The sequence below is a fragment of the Labrus bergylta genome, chromosome 1, assembly GCF_963930695.1.
Source record: "Labrus bergylta chromosome 1, fLabBer1.1, whole genome shotgun sequence".
In the NCBI taxonomy this organism is placed as follows: Eukaryota; Metazoa; Chordata; class Actinopteri; order Labriformes; family Labridae; genus Labrus; species Labrus bergylta.
Genome location: NC_089195.1, coordinates 12029900 through 12051726, shown reverse-complemented (window position 1 = coordinate 12051726; position 21827 = coordinate 12029900). Strand labels below are relative to the sequence as shown.

Below are 21827 nucleotides of genomic sequence, written 5' to 3'. Positions count from 1 at the left end.
TTCACATTAGCACAAAAACAGCACACAGGGGGACGTTCAAAAGCGGCTTGACCTGGTTTCAACATGACAAGTGGGTGACCTCATAGAGGTGGTGTCAGAAAATATGAGTCCCCCAGGGTCGATGTGCCGTGGCGGGTTAATTGTTACTCATTGTGTGGTTTTGCGTATTTGTGCTGGAGGGAAGCTGACAGGAAGTCGATCCCTTAGTGTCATTATTTACTACTTGTAAAGGCGCCGCTGTGATCGTTGTCTCTGCGAGGTGCACAAATCGGCTCAGATGTTACAAACCACATTTCTTTGTTGAGGGAAACAAAAACGTTTGATCTGAGAGACAACGAGAGGAGACGAGTGAATAAGCAGACATCAATGGCTGGGACATCAGAGCATGTTTACAGGTCTGAGATGTTTTACATCACAGGAAACGGAGGCTAAAGATGGCATCCCGATGACAATAATATTCACACAGTTTTAATTTATGGTGCTTATGAGGAGCGTTTTCACATCTGTAGATCGTTTGCTCTGGTCTGAATCATCGACCAGTTTGTTCCATTGTTGCATAATCACCTGAAGTTGGGCCTGTGTTCACACGGGGACGTTTACAAGCAGACATAAATGAGTGACAATAAAATGCTCTCTGATTGGTCAGAATTTCTTCTGGTAAAACTCCCTGAAGTAAACAGACTATTTGTCTCCTGACTTTTACTTCTACCTTTAAATGAATGTGTGACATATCAGAGATCCAGTGTATCCTGTGTAAATGTGTCTCTGAGTCATGAGTGTCTACAATGAGTGAGAAGCTCGAGTCCCGCTGGCTGTGTCGTTGTCAGAGCCGTGTTTACATGGACGGGATGGCCGGCTCCTCCCCTTGTGTATAAAAACTGTTTTAGTAAAGGACTAGAGAGAAGAAGAACATCACTGACTATTTGGATATTAGTAAGAGCTTTTAGATAACGCTCCTTCTGTGTCAATTTATATGAAATGTGAAGCTACGAGCTAACTGAGTGCTAACATTAGCATGCTAACACAACAATGCAGGACAAAGGTGATTGCAGCTGGTGCTTAAGTATGGTGTGTTCTAATTGAACTCCTTCATGTAAACTCGAGTGGAGGGGGGGGTTGGAGGTGTGTCTCTGGAGGAGGGCGGAGGCTTCAGTATGGAGGAGGTGTGGCCAAACAGCAGTTTGTTTTGGTTTCATGCTGGAGCTCAAGCGCGACATCTACTAGATCAACAAGTCGCACATTCTTCCTTTAACAGGACCAAACTAATAACTTCCAAACAGACTATCAATAAGCAGTAATAAGGAGGGTAAACTCTTAGTTAACGACCTGTGAGCTACAGACTATGGTCATTTAGAAAAAGGTACTAATAAGCACTTAATGACTAATAGGCAGCCAGTATGCTAATAATTAGCATGCTAATAAGCGACTCGTTAAAGGTGAATATTGTGACCTTGATTTTAAGCGCTACAAAGATTGATGAGTTTCTATCTCCGCCTCCTTCAATTGTGATACAATGATTTTCTCGTAGAAACAGCGTACCAATGTCCTAGCCTAGTGGTTAGTGCGTGTACCCCAAACACAGATCGAGCTCTCACTTCATTTTAATTGACTGTCATGCAAACGTCTGATGTTAAAGACACTTAAAGCGAGGTGCTCTGTTTCTCTCTCTCTCTCTGTCTCTGGGTGAGTTATACCTTCTTTAGCTGGAGTGCTTTGCGGGGATTGCGTGAGAGACACACACTGAGAGAGAGTGGAGCCGTCGTCGGAGGTTAGGTCGTGCTCTCCATCTGCAGGGAGGGTGAGGAGGGGGGAGGGGGGGGGGGGGGGGGGGGGGGGGGGTCGGATGAGAGGATTCCAGGGTGGTGCGGAGAGGATTGAAGCAGAGGGATGACAGCAGGGGTGAGCGGGATGAGAGGTGGATGACAGGGGGAGGATTTGGGGATGAAGGGTCAGAGGGGGGTGAGGAAGGGGGGAGAGATTAGTGGTAACACACATGTTAGAATCAGGCCATGCACAGCTGCCTTTCCACAAAATTGACACAATCCTTGTCTGCTGATGGTCGGCTGTTATCTGCTGCTCCTGGCGGCTGAGCGGGCACTGGAACGCTCTGTGACTCTTAATAACCTGCGGTGACGATGTGACGTGTCGATTGGGAAAGACGCCCTAACAGTGACTTAAAGTTCCTGTGTCGACTTTGGCGCCCCCTCTGGACAAGGCGGGTAATCTCACCTGTTTACTGTTTTTGCCACGTGCATGTCTGAGTATTCTAGATAAAAATCACTGCCGACCATGCTTCTCCTACCAGATGCTATCTGTTCACTGTGCTTGTTTACAGCTGGGTTGTAGAGCGAGGAGAGCAGGCTCATTAACCGCAGCTTCCAGCCGGCCTGTGGCCTACAGCACCAGCTAGTGGTGGGCCGCTGCATTGCAGTTTGAGCTAACATTAAGGACCAACAAAGAAAAATATGAGAAATTATTTTAACTGACTGGTTATTCTGTCGCAAAGTAGTTACAATGACGACGTTTGAAGGAGCAATATGTAACTCTGACTCCTAGTGTTTGGAATTGGTACTGCACTCACAGTTTTTCTGTCTTTCTGCTGTTTGTCATGTTTTGAATAGCCGCTGTGTCTACAACATGTTCCGACTGAATCCAACAGCACCAAACTGACATGAATCTGAAATCTAAAAGTCACCATTATAACAACGCCTCAAACCAACAGGTACGATGTTCACACGCTGAGTCAGAAAGTATCGCCTGTTTGCATGAAATACTTTATATTTGTTGTGACAAAATCAGACTTTTGCTACGTGCATTGTCGATGTTAAAGTCTTATAAATGAAGAAATCGCGAGTCAAACCCTCCTTAAATTGCGCACACGATCATATCTTTTAAATCCCTGATGAATCGTTTCTTTACACTCTTTCATGATTTAAACTCTCCGTGCACAATGTTCCAGTGCAGCTCAGCATCAGAAGCTTCAGCAGTTTGTAACACAGATTATTTTTTTATAGATAAACGTCATTCTCATATCACTTTAACACATAGAGCGGCACATTCTGGGTTACACGTTCACTCGTTCACAAGTCATTCATGCACAGCCTCAGCACACACAGCATCCTGCTCTGCACAGGGAGCATGCTCGTTTGTTTTCATTGTTACATGCACGATGCAAGAGGTCAGCGTTTTATAACATAAACCGTAAATACACAAAGCTGCATAAGTGCGGTCGTGTTGTGCACCTTACACACACTGACTGTTTGTTTAAACCATTCAGGAGTGTGTGTGTGTGTGCACGTGTGTATTTCCAGGCATGTATCAGGCCATTACAGACGGTCTCCAGCTTGCATCCAGATTGGCCACCGGGGATTCATGGGGCTGTGGGGGCAGCAGTGTCATAGCAACGGGCTGCGCTCATGTGGCGGGTGTGAAGACCTGCTGTTAGTGCAGGCTGCCATCTTACTCATCATACATGTGCGCACACACACACACACACACACACACACACACACACACACACACACACACACACACACACACACACACACACACACACACACACACACACACACACACACACACACACACACACCTGCACTTTGTTTCATATGCACTTAACAGCCTTTGCATGATCTTATAAACATGCATAAACACATGTGCACCACACACACTCGTATACAAACACACACATTGATCTGGTCTGACGTGGCAGGACACTGTGCAGGATAGGGAGGAGTTGATGACCCCCCCCTCTTTTACTATATGTTCTCTATTGATTTTTTCCACTGCCACTCTGAAAGGCAGCAGGACAGAGGGCTAAAATTATTAGCATTGACTATCCTCTGTGAGTGTGTTTGTTTGTGGTAGTGTGTGTGTGTTGCAGATAAAGGCAGCAGTGGAGCCCATGGGGAGAAGCCTTCATGTTAAAGGTATATAGGTGTGTGTGTGTGTGTGTGTGTGTGTGTGTGATACCACAGGAAGTGTGTGTGTGTATATAGTATAGCGAGTCCTCTGGGGTCGCTGCTAAGGTGACAGTGCTGCACACTTTGAATCTTTATCAACAACAAATCTGCAGAACAGAAATCCATCTGCAAGTCAAGATCTGTGCATGGGAAGAGGAGAGGGAGAGAGGTTGTTGAGTTTTAAGAAATCCTGATTCAGTCTGAGCTCAGTTTGAAATCCGCTCCAGCTGTTTGAGCCGATTCAGAGCTGTTGGAGAATTTTTTATTTTTTTTTAACATCTCTAACAGGCGGCAGCAGGACATGTGGCCACATCTGGCTGAGAGGGCCGTGTGTTATCTTCAGAAAGTGTTGCAGCTGTGACAAGGACTAACAGCTTCTGTTCATGTGGCGCGTGACATAACCGCTGGGCTACTGGCGCCCCATGATGATTTTTAGTGTTAAAAACAACACTAATGAATGCACAGGACAAAATAAGCAAAGAGATAAGAAACATGGCTTTGTCTGCAGGGGGCGCCAAAATGACACAACCCCAAAGTTACTGAAACATTAAAGACAGCAAAGACCTGCTGGAACATTTTGTCTGCTCAAACTCTTCTCTTCATGTTGTACTAAACCACGGCTCACAGAATGATCATTTAATGGATTTCCAAACCTGCTCGGTGATCTGTTGTTGAATTCACAGATGGGTGGGATTGTTTGTGGGGCACACTGCAGGACGAGTCTTTGGCTTTGAGTCACTGCATGCGAGTGTGTGTGTGTGTGAGTGTGCCAGTGTGTTCAGTCCATATGTCTCTCAGCGTGACTCGGCTCCTTCGCTTTCTAGAATCAGGTGTGCACACCTCTGAACATTCCTTAATCTAACGGCCGCTGTGTTTGATTTTGCATATTTATTTAAGTGTGTGTGCGTTCATGTGTGTTTGTGCGTTCATGTGTGTGTGTGTGTGAGTCATACCGCTGACGCCCAGTTGCCTCCGATCCACGTTCTTGTGGTCCTCCAGGTCCTTCTTTGACAGCTCAGTGAAGGGGTTGGGAGGCAGGGGAGCCATCTGCTCCTCCTCTGTGGGCACGTATGGCTGGGAGGAGACAAGGAGAGGGGTGAGCAAGGGAGCACACGCACACACACACACACACACACACACACACACACACACACACACACACACACACACACACACACACACACACACACACACACACACACACACACACACACACACACACACACACACACACACACACACACACACACACACACACACACACACACAGTCATGAGCCACATGCATGCACTCTCTGAGATGACTGACAAACTGTTAATCAGAGCAGGAACACATGCACATACAACATCACATCTCTCTTTTTCCACGTTGTGCACACACAAACAACTTAACAGAACACACACGTTTAAAGTCACACACACACACACCGGTTCTGTCTGAGTAGAAAAAACATTTATTACTGCATGAATGTGCGGCTCATAAAAAGATGAAAGTGCACATGGAGCACATCACACAGAACTCAACTAACCACCAACTCTGCACAGAATGATTCTGTAAACACAAACGTCTCGTTAACAGACATGTTTTCAAATCCAATTAACACCAAACGCACCGACAAACTCACAAAACGAGTTCCACACATGCACACTCAACACACATTTTATGACGTGTCTAGATAACTGTGTGACAAATGAGTCCTGAAAAAAACAATGTCATGCAAGAAGTGCAACTGATGCAGAATAAAAAACGGTCATATGTCGTTCTAAGTTTGGTTCCTTTGTAAAACACGACGTAAAGAAACACATGCAAAGTTCTGAAGGTCAAAATGTGTCAAATCAAAAACACCACGGCGACCAGAGACGATGTGAGAAACTCATATGGATATTTACCAGGACGTTAATGTACACTGGATCCTTAAAGACAAGACACCGACCATAAAACCATCAGCATCAACATGTCCAGATGTTACAGCTGCACCTTCATAGTTCTGATGTGTTTTTATATGTTTTTTATTCCTCTTTAAAGCTTGAGTCCCCCTCTGCTGCTTCACTGTGCCTTTTGCAAACGTGCTCATTTGTCTCCATCTAGTGGTCACGGAGTGAAAGGACGCTGACGTGAGGTTCTTTTATTCACTGCTCATGACTACATGTTGTACCTTTGACTCCTTGTTTTCCTGCAGCTGAGACGGCTTACCATCAACCCGTCCAGTGAAGTGTAAAGACTGAAGGGGACGTTCAGCACAGGTCACACAAAGAGCCGGGACAGATGTTAATTAGAAAGCTGTTTTCTCACAGATTTCCCGACAGGCTGTCCTATATGATGCTCATTATACTGTAATACATCCCTCACAGCTGATTTTTCCTCTTAGGTAATATGACAGGGGTCTAAGGAGCCAGACTTTTTGACTGGGGAGGCAGAACTGGGTCTGTGACTTCAGCAGGGGTGGGTGGAAGTGTTAAATGCACACACACACAACCAGAAGGCTACAGCGACATGTCCGATGTGTCCTTGAGTAAGACACTTAATCCCAAGTTGCTCCCGCTGCTTCATCTTTGGCAGCGTGTGTAGGTGTGACCTGCGGTGTAAAAAGTGCCAATCACCCATCGGCTCCTCCCCTTCTCAGGAAGATGCTGCGTTTTAATGTTTACAAGATATTCAAGATGAAATATCTGTGAAAGTTTTTGCCTTTATGTGAACTAAAGAGTGGAGACCCCTACGAGAGGTGCTGACAGGAAGTGACCAGAGGCAGTGTTTAACCAGTCACTTTAACCACATCAACAGCTGTTCTTGAGAGTTCTAATATCATCATCATCATCATCATCATCATCGTCATCATGAAGGTCGTAGGTGTTTATAAAGAGCTGTAAGGTACAAAGGGACTTGAGTTACTCTGTCACTCCTTCCTAGTATGAGATCAACACTGCTGCTCCCTGGTGGCACAGAACGTCCTTACTCTGCATGAAGTGAGAGGTTGAACTTCTTAAGCAGGAAATAAAATGATTTGAAGTTAATTTGACAGAAATCTTCAGTAACAAACTTGAGCATGTTTGTTTTTCCTTTGTCTAAATCTCAAACCATTTACGCAAAGTCCAAAGTTTATCTAAAACAAACGAGTAACTGACGTCTTTCTAGACGAGCTCTCGGGCCACAATCAGGGAGAAACTAGGAAACGTTTTTCAGAAGTGTGAACACGGGAGGGGAAAGTCTCACCCGTCGTGGAGCATCGATGGGGATTCCTGCGAGGTGCTGAGAGCGCGGGCCCGACGTCATCACATCGAAGCGGTTCTGATCTCTGATCTGTGATAGGAGAACAAAAAATAAAATGATGCAATCAGGAAGTGATACATGTAAACAACTGACATCCTGTCTCCTTCTCAGGTACAATACTTCCTTCTCATTTTTCAAACAGACAAACAAAATAAATAACGTGCGAGTTCAATAAAATCCACGAATCTTAAATTCTTCGATTCTACAATTTATTTATCAGACGCTTTCTCCAAAGAGACGAACATCAGAGAGGAAGAACAACAATCCAGAGGTAGAGCACTTTTAAAAAAAAAGTAAGGTTGACTTAAATGAATGAACGTAGCTGACTGAGAGACAGGGCTCAACTCACTTTAATCCTCTTCTGCTGCACTTCACTGGGGTCTGTGTTGAGAGGAACAAACTGGTTTGGATCCTCGATCCGGATCGGGGTCCCCGTCTCGTCGGCCTTCATCCACTGCAAAAAAAAGAGAGGAGGAAAAAACTGTCAGAGTAAAATAACCACTGAACACACATAAACACTCAGAGACTGATGTCTGTAATGAGATGTCCAGGATCAAAGAGAATCAGGGTGAAACAGGAAGTCTGCTATCCAAACTAACACAGCTTCTCTTTAGTTGCACTGACCAAACTTATTCAAGCTGCGTGATAAGATCTCACAACATGAACTGACTTCTTATTTACGTTCTTCACTCCCTCTTGAAACTCTCAGTCGCTTTAACCTTTAAAGAAAACATCACAGTGATAACGAGTTCATCATCCAGCAAAGATCCTGACTGAATCATGTCTTCCTCTCTGGATAACAACCCAGTTTCTTAAGATCTTTAAAATGTACTCGGTATCACCAGCGTTGTGTTCTCGAGGTAACGACTGGAACAGGCCGAGATCTGCAGAAAACAACCAGATTATTATCATTTCACAGGGAAACAGAGGAAAGTGAAATGCATGAATGCACCTCCTCCTCAGGCTTCTGTAGTTTTCTTAAACGCAAAATCAACACAACCCAAAAATCTACTTTTTATTGTGTACCTGCTACTTATCTCTCGGACACGTCAAGTTGCATCAGAAAAGCCACCACTATCATGTCAGACCCCTCCCGCCCCTCCATCATCTCTTTGTACTGTTGCCATCTGGTCTAAGCCTCCAGAGGATCTGTGCAGGTCTGCCACACAGAGCCATCAGGACTCTGAACTTCCTGTGCTACTCTGTCATGTAGTTCTCTTTTCAGCCTCTAGGGGGTGATCTAGGTTCAGGTTTGAAACGACTACAGTCGAAGCATAACAACCTGCACTGACTGAGGAGGACATCTGTGTGATGTCACTTCCTGTTTGAGTTTATGATTTATCTGAACATCACTATGAGATGTCAACACAAAATATGATTAATGATGTAAATCAGTAAAACCTCATCGTGGAGCTTTGTGTCACAGATGTTAGAATAAACCAGTCCAGAGTAAATCTGTCTTTCTGTTCTGCTCACCGTGGTCGTCCGGCTGTTGTAGCGCTCCTCTCCGCCCTCCACGTTGACCTTGGTGTAGCTGTTGGGCGAGTTGAGCCAGCGCGTCTTCTCCCTCTGCTGCCGCTGCTGCAGGAACTTGAAGGGCAGCCGTGTGGCCTCGCTGTCCTCCTCGAACATGAACGCTGTGACCGTGGCCGGGATCTCCACGTCACTCTTGTGCCTCGGCTTCTCTCGTACGATCGGGTGTCTGTAGGCGTAACCCGTCCTGTAGCCCTGCGGGGGGGGACGACATCAAACTTAGCTTGGTGTGGGAGCCGACAGATTCATGACAGAGAAGACGAGAAGTCACAGTCAGAGAGACATTTCCTGTCTGACACTTTCTCCTCCTCTTCCCTTCATCCTCCTCTTCCTCCTCTCTACTCCCTTCTTTCTCCTCCTCTTCCCTTCATCCTCCTCTTCCCCCTCTTTTTTCTCCTCCTCCCCCTCAATGTTCTCCTTGTTCTTCTCATCTTCGCTCTTTTCACACGCTCTCTTTTCACACGCTCTCATTTCCCACGCTTTGTCCCCCTCATCTTTCTTGATCCTTCTGCATTTCAGACATTTTTTCTGCACTTTGCCCTTTATTCATCTTGACTCCATCCCCTCCCTGTTCTTTAAGATCCAGAAACTGTTGCAGTCTGAAGGCTGGCTGAGAGAGGGAGACAGGAAGTGGGTGTGAGGACGCGTGGACTCACCAGGTTGTCCAGCATCCTCATCAGAGACTCAAACTCCAGCTCGCCAACCTTCCACTTGTACTGGCCCCCCATGTTGACAGCAGCCGCCGTGGCCACAGCAAACACTCGTGATTTGTACTTCTCCTGGTCCAGCACGATCAGGTTGTCCACGCCGCCGGCACACGAGATGGCGTTTACCTTTAAATCACACAGAGGGAGAACATGTGAGCACAAACCGATGACAGTGTAACCTGAAATCAGATGCAGGAACAAACATACGCCCCACTATCCAATAAAAAGAAAGCTGTTTTTTTTCTTACGAAGACCAGAATGTGACGCCGCCACACGACCAAAGGAATACACACCACATGGCATACAACAAACATGGTCGGGGGATTTATTTATAGAAATTAAGCCGGGCTTTGCAGATGGATTAATGTTTTCTTTTTGCTTGACGGGGGGGCAGGGGGGGGGTCAATCAGGAGATTTGGTATTCCTGTTAAAGCAGTCAGGAAACAATAACGTCTCTGAAATCCCTCGATCGAGTGACCACGAAGGCACGCAAGAATCCAAGAGCAGAAAAAACAACAAGAGAAACTCAGTCAACTCCAGGGGGGGGGATTGGAGTAGCAGAGAGTATCACTCCCATGATTCCCCGCCAGCCTCTGCGTCATCTCTAGTTATTGTTTTGATTGATTGAACTGAGACCTGGGTTTTTAAGCAGACCAGAGTTCTGTTCTTTGGTCCGCACCAGAGTTTGTTTGAGGGTTCAACTGATGTTGTGTTGTGCGTCATGTTTGTGTACCTGGATTTCGCAGGCGTAGTGGGCATTGTAGATGTAGTGAAAGGCCTCTTCGATAGTCTCTCCGAGAGCAACCACACCGTGATTCCTCAACACCAACACCTGCAGCACAAACACAGAATCTATGATTAGAAACAGAAGAAGGGCCCATAAGACCGACTTTTTAAATTAATAAGTTACCAGCAACACATTTGGATTTTATGCATCAACAAGGGTTAGGTCACTCGATGATGACAGCAGGACCTAGCAAGAGACCAGCAGTTAAAATTCACTTGAACGCCCAGTTTAAAAAAAAAAAAAGGTATCATGTTTCAATCAATCAATCAATCAATCAATCAAACTTTATCTATATAGCACCTCTCAGAAAAATGTAATTGCAGTTCAAAGTGCTTTACAAGAGTGCAGAACAGTTATTGACAAACAAAGTAGTTTATAAAATCATTTATAAAATCATTGAGAGACTAATGCACACCAATAAGAATTAAAAAATATGTATAAAAAGAGATGTGCTGTGTTCCAGGTCTTGCTTATGTTTCCTATTTTAGACCAGCCAAACACAACAAATCCAACTCAAAGAGGCCACTGCATCTGACCAGGAAGTAGCTCCACTTGTGACCTTTTTTAAAGATACAGTGTAAGGTTAGCAGTTTCTCCTTGCCTTCATGCTAAGCTAAGCTAAGCTAACCAGCTGTAAGATGTACCTTTTTGCTCCATGAATTTCAAGCATGTCTCCATCATCTCTCTTTAAATTATTAAGAAAGCTCATTAGCATATTTCTAATGAGCCAGTTCCCCTTGTAGATAAACGAGGACGTCCTGTTGGAAGAGCTCTATCAGTGCATAGTTTTCTCTGACTACCTTTGTCGATGGTCCCAGGGCCTTCTGCAGCTCTTTGCGCTCCTCCTGGTCGTCCAGGCTGCCCTGGTAGTTGTAGTAGGCGATGTCACCCAGGACCAATGCTTCTTGGGAAATGGGCAGGATGCCACACTTCATGGATGACACCTAAAGCAGCAAAAAGGTGCGAGGAGACATACATGAGGGAAGAATTTGTAAAACCTTTTTTAATTAATCCAGCTGAGAATTCTCTACGATTAACTCGTGTGAAAAATTAGGGCTGGTTAAAAAATCGATTCATCAATGCATTGCAATTATTATTTTCCCAATTCAATATCAATTCAGGGGAATCCTGAGTTCGATTTTTGTTGTTGTAATGATGCCCCTCTCCACTGGGGGCACTGTAGGTGCTGTGAATTCAGGCCAGGCACAATTGTGCACTTTAGATCATACTGTACTTTAATGCAACAATAAAATACATATCTGAGTAAACAAATATAACAACTATGATAACAAATATCAGAAGGAACTGTGACTAGTTATCTGGGTATGCCTGTCATCTGTATGTATTATTAAATCGATATTGAAGCATATTGATCAATATCGAATCGATATTAAATCGTGACCGAAATAATTGAAATAGAATTAAATTGTGAGGTTGTGGACAATACCCAGCTCTAGGAAAAATACTTAAAACTTAATAACAAAATAAAAGATGACCCTATATTTGGTGCCTAGGATTTCTATTTTTGTTGCCGTGGTACTGAGAAAGACATTTCCTGTCGGAGAGCCCTCCAGGTGTTCTGACGCATAATCAGGAGGATTCAGGGTTCACTCGTTCATTTGCAGGATGAATTTGAAAACTTTGTGGTGTCACGTGAACTTACAGCAGCCGTGGCCGGAGTGTGCACGTGTATGATACAGCGGATGTCTGGACGCATGGAGTAGATGGCAGCGTGGGGGCTGAAACCTGCGGGGTCCACCCTCAGGTTGGTGGAGCCCTGATCGATCACGTCGCCGATGATGTTGACTTTCACCTTGAGAAACAGAGAGTGGAGACGACATCAGCGGAGGATTCAGGGACCCTGGAAGTGGAGCGCGTTTCCTTTTCTAAACAGGAAATCAAGCACGAACCAATCAAGCTTTTGCTGCATCATGTAGATGACTCTCTGGAGAAGGGAGGAGAAGGAACATGATGAGGAGAGCTGAGGGAGACTGTCAAACTAACCATGCCCAGATCCATGTAATCAAATCAAACACAACCAGATGTAACACACACACACACGCACACGCACACGCACACGCACACGCACACACACACACAGCTGATAAACTGCCAACGAGAACCAAAAAGACATCAACACAAGTCCAAATCAATGAGCATGAAGACAGAAATCAAATGAGCAACGATTCCTCCGCTCCATCCTCTCCTCAACAGGAAGTCAACTGAAGTATCTCCAAGGAACATGAGTGAGTCAGAGAGTGGACATGACAGCCAGGTAGCAGTTATTAGATTACAGGACAGGAGACATGAGAAATGAAGGGGCGGACAGGAGAGAGTTAGAGAGAGAGTTAACCAGAGAAACAGTGAAAATAGAGACGGATTATTGGAGCAACGACGAGGAGACCGGCTGAAGCTCACACTTAAAGTCAATAACAAACAGAACACACAGCTTCCTGTCCTCACAGTGACCATGTGTTGTTCTGTGATACAAACCAGTGTGTGTGTGTGTGTGTGTGTGTGTGTGTGTGTGTGTGTGTGTGTGTGTGTGTGTGTGCGTGTGTCAGGCCACAGCACAGTTTGCACTTGTTAAGGTTGATCACAGATTAAATCTGCTCGCATGAATGTAAACAGTTTCTTTGATGTAAACAGTCATCTTCAGGTATTTCACTGCCAGGCATCAAATGTTTCCAAACCAACAGACTTGAATTTATCCTGGCATTACACCTCTGTAACATCACAGGGGCGTCGAAATTGCGCCTTGAGCAACATATTTCCAATCTACATGGTGATGTAGACCATCATCATGTCTACATGGTGATGGAAACAGTGTCCTTTTCAAAAGTTTGCACTCTTTACATTCATACTAGCACAAAAATTGAAAAACTATGAATTTATATGAAATGTAAAAAATAAGTTGGAGCGTGCTCGATGGAGCTGAAAACCCTGAGACGAGTCCTGAGTGCTGCTCCGCCTGTAAACAGCCTCACAGATGGATGACTGAATATTGATCTCTCAGCCAGCAGAGGGAAGTTAATGACATCAGCCGAGCGTAACTAACTACATGTATACACAGCCACAGTGACAGGCAGCTGTGGGATGATCGAACATCGATGGGTTTACACATCACATGGCCGGTCCAGGATGGGGTCACCCCGTCACGTCCTTCAGAGCGCCCCAGGGTCACAGCTGACACGGAGGCCCCTCTGACAAACATAGCACTGCTAATTATAAAGAGAAGCCAAAGGACGTGTGAGGAAGAATCTGAAATGTGACTCGAGTGGGTGGAAAGTTGGATAACAAGGAGTGTGTGGAGGACGGGGAAGCAGAAGGGTCTAGACTCCATCAGGGGGGCTATCCTATCTTGGTGTTGGCCTCGTTTCCTAGGAGTGTATGATGTCATCATACTGAAGTCTCTCCTGATTGGACTATATCCATCCCAACATGTGAACTTTTGTATTTATTCCCGAGTTCCTAACGCACGATGCATACCTGTGAAAGATTTGACTCCCCCCTCCCCTCTCTTTCTCTCTCTCTCAGGTGGCAGCAGCGAGCAGGTTATCAGCTGCAGCTCAACTTTGGCACAGTTTGGTTGTAGATCTCAGGCTGCAAAACACTCGGGCGGGTCAGACTGTGAAATCTGCCCGTCAGCAGCGCCGTTAATACAATCCAGCTGTCGACCCACGACTGCAGTCACATTACACAGGTGTGTGTGTGTGTGTGTGTGTGTGTTTGCACAGGTGTTGAAGATAAAACAGGAAAGAAGCAAGATGAAGCAGAACAAACGTTTGGAATGTCACAGAAGAACAAACGTGGAGTTATGTGGCTTAGTTTGAGAATATGAAACAAACTGCTCCTCCAGAAACATGAAAACATCTGAGGAATTATTCTCTGCCAGGAAGCTTTAAATTATCGTGTTGGTCTTGTCTCTGTCCTCTGCTCTCGGGTTTGTCTTGGTCTCGGTTAGTGTGGTCTTGACTATACCACTAGAAGAAGTCTCGCACTCTCTGCAGGGGATCAGGGACAAGATCCGATCTTTGTCTCGGTATCTCTGACGTTTTACAGTCCAGCAAATATCGGACTGATAGAGGCGCCTCTCTCTCTCACTCATTGATTGTGTTATTATGTCATTTATCAATGATTATGTGACTGTGTTTAGGTGTATTTCAGAGGGCGCTCTACGATGTGACCTTAGTCTGATGAACACCGGGTGGAGCCCTGCAGTGTGCGAGCCGTCTTTGTTTTACTTAACTTCAAATCAAAGCTTGATCTTCGTATCCAGTCCTCCCTTGTTTTGTCGTATTCTCTGTTTGACCCCTGAAATCTCATTTGGACTCCACTCATGTATCTGAACAGCTGCTGTATGTGACAGGCTCTACGACTGGTCAGGTTTCTTACCAGGTTGGCTGCAGACGCCTCGGCGAATGAGAGCCCTCGGGGGATGATGAGGATGTGGTCCTGCTCTTTACTGACACGACCCTGAAACAAGAAACATGAAGCTCTTCAAGACAATGCTCTTTTGTTTTTATACAAATAAGAGGGGAACTGTGGTACGATTCAGTTTTGAAAGCAGATTTAGACAAAAACAAACAGACAAACAAAACAAAAGGAAAAGGGTCAGTAAATAAAATCAATGAATTAGAAAGAGGGACAAAATAAGTAAATGAACAAACAGGACAAAGAAAAACATGGGGACAGTATAGTAACAAAATTATGTAAAATAAGACTGGTGGGATAGGTTGTACATATTTGTTTGTTTTTGTTTTGTTTTTCACTTTGTATGGGTGCTAACATGATGATTGCCAAATACAGACTGTTTGTAAATTATATTCAAATTGTTGTGCTGATTTCCTCTCTCCTCCTCGTTTACCTGCCTGGTTCTGCTGTGGCATCAATGCTCTTTGAATTATGAAGTGTGTCAAATATCTGATCTTAATGCCATCGACAACCAGCGAGGAGTCAGAAATCACTTCAGCTAATGTGCTGAAAAAAAAAGAGTATGCACAGTCCTGACAGCAAATCTGTGAACCCTGTGGGGGGCCGGGCTTCCTCCCTTAGGGTCCAGCAGCCCCCCTGAAACATGTAGCCTGGACCCTGCAGCTAGCAGGTTCCCTCCCTGCAGTCTGGGGAGTGACCCTGAGGGGCCGGGCCAGGAAGAAGTCTTTCTCAGCCCCTCCTGCAGGCACCGCCTCGGTCTGACACTCCTACATCAGCTGGTTACCCCTCATCCTCAAGCCCCCCCTTCCCCTACAACTATCACCTGTCACACAGCAACATGCACACACACCTATCCATCAATAAACACCTATTCAAACACTTTTTATCACACACATTCCTTTCTTTTCTTTCCCTGTTTTTTGTGGTGTTTTTGTTCTTTTGGTTTTGTCTCTTTAATCTTTTTTTTTAATTCTTAAACCATGCATGTTTTCATAAACATTTGTGCTCTTGCTGCCTCTTACTGTGATGAAGGAGTTGGGGAAGTGGGCCCAGCTGAACAGGTCCACCAGTCTGTAGAGGCTGGCCAGTTTACAGCGGGTCAGCTTCTCGCCCTTCACCATCGTGCTGGATTCCACGCCGTACATGTCGTTGATGGGAGTGACCATCCCCAGACCTGAAAACAGGACATGTTGCACAAAGTCAAGAGAAAGAAGCAGAGTATATATTTATATCAGGGCGGTCGGCAGGTTCCATGTTGATTTGCACATGAAGCAGGAAAGTTGTAAGATTACTCTACTATTCTACAATTCACTTAGCAGACACTTTTATCCAAAGTGACGTACATCAGAGAGTAAGTACAACACAAGCAAGGATCTAGAAAAAAGGAAACAATGTCAGTAAGAGCAAACAATCAGCTTTGAGTCCGATTGGATCTTGAGAGCTCTAATCAGTATAGAAACCATCTTATAAGTCGTCATTATCAAGCAAAAACGATCGTCACAACCATCATCATCATCAATAATATGGAGACCATCATCATTAAGTTAGTAGGTATTCATGAAAGAGCTGGGTCTTCATCTTTTTCTTAAAGGTGACATCAGAACCAGCGGTTCAGCACCGCTGGTTCTGATGTCACCTTAAAATTAAAATCATATTCTCCTTATGAAAGAAGGATAAATTAACTCATAGTGGAAGGAGCTGCATGTGTGAAAACAAAAAAACCTACATGTTTCAGTCCTCCTGAAATGATCGAGATGTTTTCAGGACTGTTTTTGTGAAAACGGTTTTAATCACTCGGGTGGTATGAGAAGTCTGACACAACAACAGCCAAGCGTCCAACATCTGTCTCCCTAACTAATGATGTGTCTGACACATCTGGCTCCACATCAAACAGAGTCCTCGTATTGGGAGGTGAAGTAAACAACATTCTGACCTTGAACACTTTGTTTACCGACTCAGACTTACTCATTAAGGGTCCGTTTAAAGGACAAGCTGAACTCAACTGCTACATCGCCTTTCGACATGTAATTCAACATTAGTTGTGCATTCCAGCGCTGTGATTGGAAGCAGACATCACATATGGACTCCTGGTCAGATCTCACAAAGGATCAAAAACACAGAGAAATATGCGCAGCTCTTCCGGCGTCTGGGGTTTGGTCGTCTCAGAGTATTTATGCCCCGAGGCACTAAAAGCTCACGTATCGGTACAGATGTCCTTTCCTCGAGAAATGTGATGTTTTTCTTTTTTTCAGTGGGGTTGAAAGCACCCCGAGGGCGAGGGCGGCATGTTCTGCTAAATGTTAGTGTCTGGTTGCCCGGGGTAACGGCACACGGCACGGTACTCACTGAGGGGGGAGGTGTTGAAGCCGGCCACAGAGCTTGCCATGAAGAAGTCAGCGATCTGTCTAAGGGCCAGCAGGCCGGTGGGGTTGTTCCCCTTCCTCTGCTGCTCCTGGATCAGACCCTCCAACTCTTCTTTGAAGGCCTGAGAGAGAGAGAGAGAGAGAGAGAGAGAGAGAGAGAGAGAGAGAGAGAGAGAGAGAGGGAGAGAGGGAGAGAGAGAGAGAGAGAGAGAGAGGAGAGAGAGAGAGAGAGGGAGAGAGGGAGAGAGAGGAAATAATGAGACCAGAATTCCTTTATTGCAGACAGGACGGCGTACTTTAGGCCTGAAAATTAACCGTATCATACACCTGTCTGTTTCACATCAATCACTGAAGAAGTCCAAGTTAAAAAGCTGAGGCGCCTTATTCCCCCTCAATCAGGTATTATGCGGCTTAAACATCACTTCAACAGGGAGCCTCCGAGCCGTCCATCCCCTCGACATGTGATGACATTTTCCAAAATGAAAAGATAAAAGACAGAAATGAGACGAGAGCAATGAGAGATTAAGGGGAGGGGGGATTAACAGAGACAGGGACGTTAAGATTTAAGAGACGTGGGAACATTAAGAGCAAAGGGGAGAGTGGGAATAAAGACACAGAGGAAGAGCGAGACGTGTTAATCACAGATTAGACCAGCTCCTTGGGTGTCACTCTCAATTGTCTTCAAAGCCTTTACGAAGCTGGCTCACGATTGGCTGGGTACCCTACAAGGTGAATCACGATCGGCTGTTGGGTGATGTGGAGAGTGTGTGGCTAATCCTCGTGTTGAATCCACAGAACGTTAAACTTCTAACATGCTCTTATGAAGCATCAGATTCACACTGAATGTGCTTCATTAAGGCGAGCACTGGATGATTTCATGCTTCACTTTCAATCAAAGGGAATGTTCTCAGACGGAACTAAAAGAGCGACACAGAAACTGCACGTCTATGAACACGATGAAGACGGTTTAAACCTCCAAACACAGACTGCTTTTTATAAACCGGTGCGACTTATATTCACCATTTTACTGTACTTTTCCCCCAACAGTTCCATCCATCCATTATTTTTACCGCTTTTCTCGTTTGGGGTCGCGGGGTTGGCTGGAGCCCATCCCAGCTGTCATTGGACAAGAGGCGGGGTTACACCCTGGACTGTTCACCAGCCAATCACAGGGCTTTCCCCGACAGTTCTCAAGCTGAATTCTCTTAACTTAAAGGGATACTTCACCCATTGAAACATGAATCTGTATTGACATTGGGTCATATACATATATGTAGAAATGTGAAATACATTTTGAAGTTGGTGCCTTCTTGGCCGAGAAAAGGCAGAAAGTGTCTTTTTGGCTCATGTGGATGAAAGACACCAAATCCCAGAATGCACAGCACTGCAGGCCACTCCCACTAAGGTCATCTAGTTACAGACATATTTACTTCAACACATGAGGCCATTTCCTCAACTGATTCCGAGATTTCTTCCAGAATTGATCTTGGAAATTCCTGTCAGAAAACAGACTCTATATCTGTGTCCATAGGCAAAAAGTGAGAGCACTGACACTACCAGTCCGCCCCAACTCAAGCCGGCCCGGGCTCCTCGTCCTCGGCCCATCTCAGGTGAAAATGAGGGCGGGATGCACAACCATTCAAAAATACTACCAGGTTTCTAATTATACAAAGCTTAATGCAAATGGGTGAAGTATCCCTTTAAGCTGTCACTTCACAACGTGTGTCACATAGAGGTCAGAGGTTTCTCAGATTCCAGAAATGTGGTGTGGATCTGATCGATCTTGTAGGGTGCATAAAGTTTGGAGTCTGTCTCTATTTCTGGGATATTTTCAGTGTTTGGTAAAGAGATGGAAATGTCTGACTGTCTTCACTGGTCTCGTCTGCCAGTCCACTCAAAGTTGGTGGTGGAAAAAGGAAACCAGTGATGGTTGTTTGTGGCCCAGTCTGAGAGTAAAAATAGTTCCGGACACAGTTTTACTGCGCTGACTCTTCTAGCACAGCTACATCCAACATTCATGCTTTTATTCCATTCCAAGTGTAAAAGCAACCGTAAACATTTTCCCCAATGTAGCTTCTCCTTTGCATGGAAACATCTCTGACACATTACTTCCTCTCTTATCTGCCCACCCCCCGCCTCTCATCCAGTCCCCCAGTCCCATTGGGGTACTGGATGAGAGGCGGGGGGTGGGCAGATAACTGTCCATTAGTGTCATATTAATGAAGAGTTGGTCTTTGGTTTTAAGCCTGTGTGTGTGTGTGTGTGTGTGTGTGTGTGTGGGGGGGGGGGTTTCTTTCATAAGTGGAGAAGCCCCGGAGCACCGCTGGTTCTGACCCTGAGCCAGACATTCCTCTGTCCCAAGAGGCGATGTTGTTATGGAAACAGGCCTGTTGCGGATGTCTGACGGCGGTGGGTCAGAGTTTTTTTGTTTTTCAGCTGTTGCTGTTATTCTGAGTATTTCTGTTTCATGGAATAGTTTGAGTTTGATAATTTGACATTTGAGCCACAGCGCTAAAGATTCAGTTTATTTGAGCCACATAAAAGACACACAATTTTCAGGCAGAGTGTGCGTTCCTCACTCGACTCCACTAGAAAAGTGGTTGAGTTTGATGGAAAGCCTGTTAGCTCAATGCTATCTTGGCACTAGCCCTGTTCAGAATGCCGAAAAAAGGTGTGATATTTACGTCCCTGTGAGGTTTTGCACAGTTGGAAAACAGAGAAAAAGGCAAAGATACAAGACTGTGTATATACTTTTTTTTACAGGAATGAAGGAACTACCCTTCCCACAATCCATTGCAATGATAGTTTATTGCCCTTTCTTTCTGAACATCACAGAACTTCAGTGGTAGCAGCCGACAGCCGAAGTTCACGGGGCGGTAAACATATTACCTTGCTAACAGAGGGCTCTGCCAATCAGAGATGTCGCTGTGACACTCTAGGATTGTGGGTAGTGTAGTTCTTTTCTCCAAAATCATAAATAAACCATGTTGTTCTTAAAAGGTTGATACCAGATGAACTTGTGTCTTATACAAGAACATAAACCATCGTTTCACACTCAGGTAGCTCGTGGTCAGTCTACCTGTGATGATTATGACATTGTGGCTAATAATCAAATCCGCTACTTGGCTAGGTGCTTGGCTAGTGAACATTGGCTGTCAACTTCTTTTCAAGATGCATTGTGGGACACTTTGAGTCCAAATTACAGAGTGTAATGACTCTTATGAAGCATTCTGACAGGACTACGAAATGTGAAACTCACTGTACGACGGACTACATAGTGAGCAGTGAGTTAGAGATGTTGGTGACACTGCCACCCTGTGCTGTTAAAATAAAACTGACACACTGTCACCTAGTGTTAAAGCATTCAAGATCGGTTTTTGGTTTAACGGGGGTAAACAGCTCTCTGCAATGTTTTGAATTTGGACTGCAGTACCCATTTCAAACACTAGGGACCAGAGTTACGTAGTGCTCCTTTAATGTACATACAAATTAAACTTTGAACACAGCAGACTCACTGTTTGAGGAAAGAATCCTCTGACTTAACACACGAGCGACACAAACATGCATGCACGCACCAGCAGGCATCTGCTCTTCAATTTGTGTTTGTGTGTTTCCAAGAAGATTATGACAGCAGGGATTTGATTTCCATCATCTATACAGATTAATCCTTGGGCCTAAAGTGGATCGTATCATTAATATTTCAGCAAACCTTCCACATCTGGAGGAATAACAACATCACACATGTGGGTGTGATTTGTTTTTTTGCTGCTGTTGCGTGACTGCTCGACTTACAAACAAAATACAAGGACAGAAGTTTTAAAATGACATTACATCATTGCACCACATTCGCCGAACAACAGCTAAAATATCCATCCCATATCCTCAATCCTTCAAGATTAAAAGCAGTGACAAGCAGCCAGGCCTCTCCGTATACACAAGGGGGAAAAGGGATCCAATCAGAGAAATGAAGAAGGGTTCTCGTGACTGCTCCAAAATGGCAAAGGCTAATCTTTGAAAATGGAACAGCAGCAGTCTTGAGAGTATTAAGTCGACGGACAGGTTGGAGGTTGTCCAACTCTTCAGCCTGAGAGCGGATGGAGCACTGAAACATGGCCACTTACTGACATTGATTTTCCCCCTTTTCTACCAAAGTAAACTAGAAGCTGGTGCTAGTACTGGTGCAGAGCTGGTTCAACTGGTGAATGCCTAAGAACCGTCACTGAATATCGGAATCAGAATCAGAATCAGGGTTTACTGCCAAGTACATTTACACATACAAGGAATTTGACTTGGTGTATTGGTGCTAAACAATTAACAAGGAAATAAAGCAGAACTAGCAACAACTTAAATAATACAGTATAAGACGCTATTACAATATATAAAATATAATAAAAAATGTAAAATATAAAAAATAAAAAACACAAAATGTACAAAAGGTGCAATGTAGGAGCTGTGTAGTGGACTATGAGAAAAAATCTTAGTGTGTGTAACTACTCACAGAGTGCATGTAAGGAAGATAATATGTAATATGTAATATAATATGTCTCTGATTTCCCGGCAGCGCACCATCTCCAAGAACAACAACAACAACAACAACAGAGGTCTACATCGTCTCGTTTCAAGTATTGCTCATGGCTTTGCAAACCTACATCAACATTCCAACACGACGGGTCTAGGATTTGAAGGATTGATCTACTTCTACGAGAAGTTTGTGTAGGTCAAAGCCTGAGACTGGATGGGGCACTGAAACATGGCCACTGACGGTGAGGAAATG

General features: G+C 44.7%; 1 protein-coding gene across 8 annotated transcripts in view; it reads right to left on the bottom strand.

The window, feature by feature from the left end:
• Window positions 1-21827, bottom strand: part of add3a (adducin 3 (gamma) a) — a 98958-nt gene that overhangs the window by 4674 nt on the left and 72457 nt on the right. For 5 of the 8 annotated variants that reach the window (XM_065954122.1, XM_065954120.1, XM_065954135.1 and 2 more), the window contains 13 exons: window positions 17037-17175; window positions 15713-15864; window positions 14652-14732; window positions 11920-12069; window positions 11057-11200; window positions 10203-10301; window positions 9419-9595; window positions 8706-8957; window positions 7579-7683; window positions 7173-7259; window positions 5852-5875; window positions 4916-5036; window positions 1695-1787 (listed from right to left, as the gene is read on the bottom strand). In XM_065954122.1, coding sequence (XP_065810194.1) covers window positions 1695-1787; window positions 4916-5036; window positions 5852-5875; window positions 7173-7259; window positions 7579-7683; window positions 8706-8957; window positions 9419-9595; window positions 10203-10301; window positions 11057-11200; window positions 11920-12069; window positions 14652-14732; window positions 15713-15864; window positions 17037-17175 — 1624 coding nt within the window. The remainder of the gene's footprint in view (window positions 1-1694; window positions 1788-4915; window positions 5037-5851; window positions 5876-7172; window positions 7260-7578; window positions 7684-8705; window positions 8958-9418; window positions 9596-10202; window positions 10302-11056; window positions 11201-11919; window positions 12070-14651; window positions 14733-15712; window positions 15865-17036; window positions 17176-21827) is intronic. The other 3 variants (XM_065954153.1, XM_020653260.3, XM_020653262.3) reach the window with 3 other exon arrangements.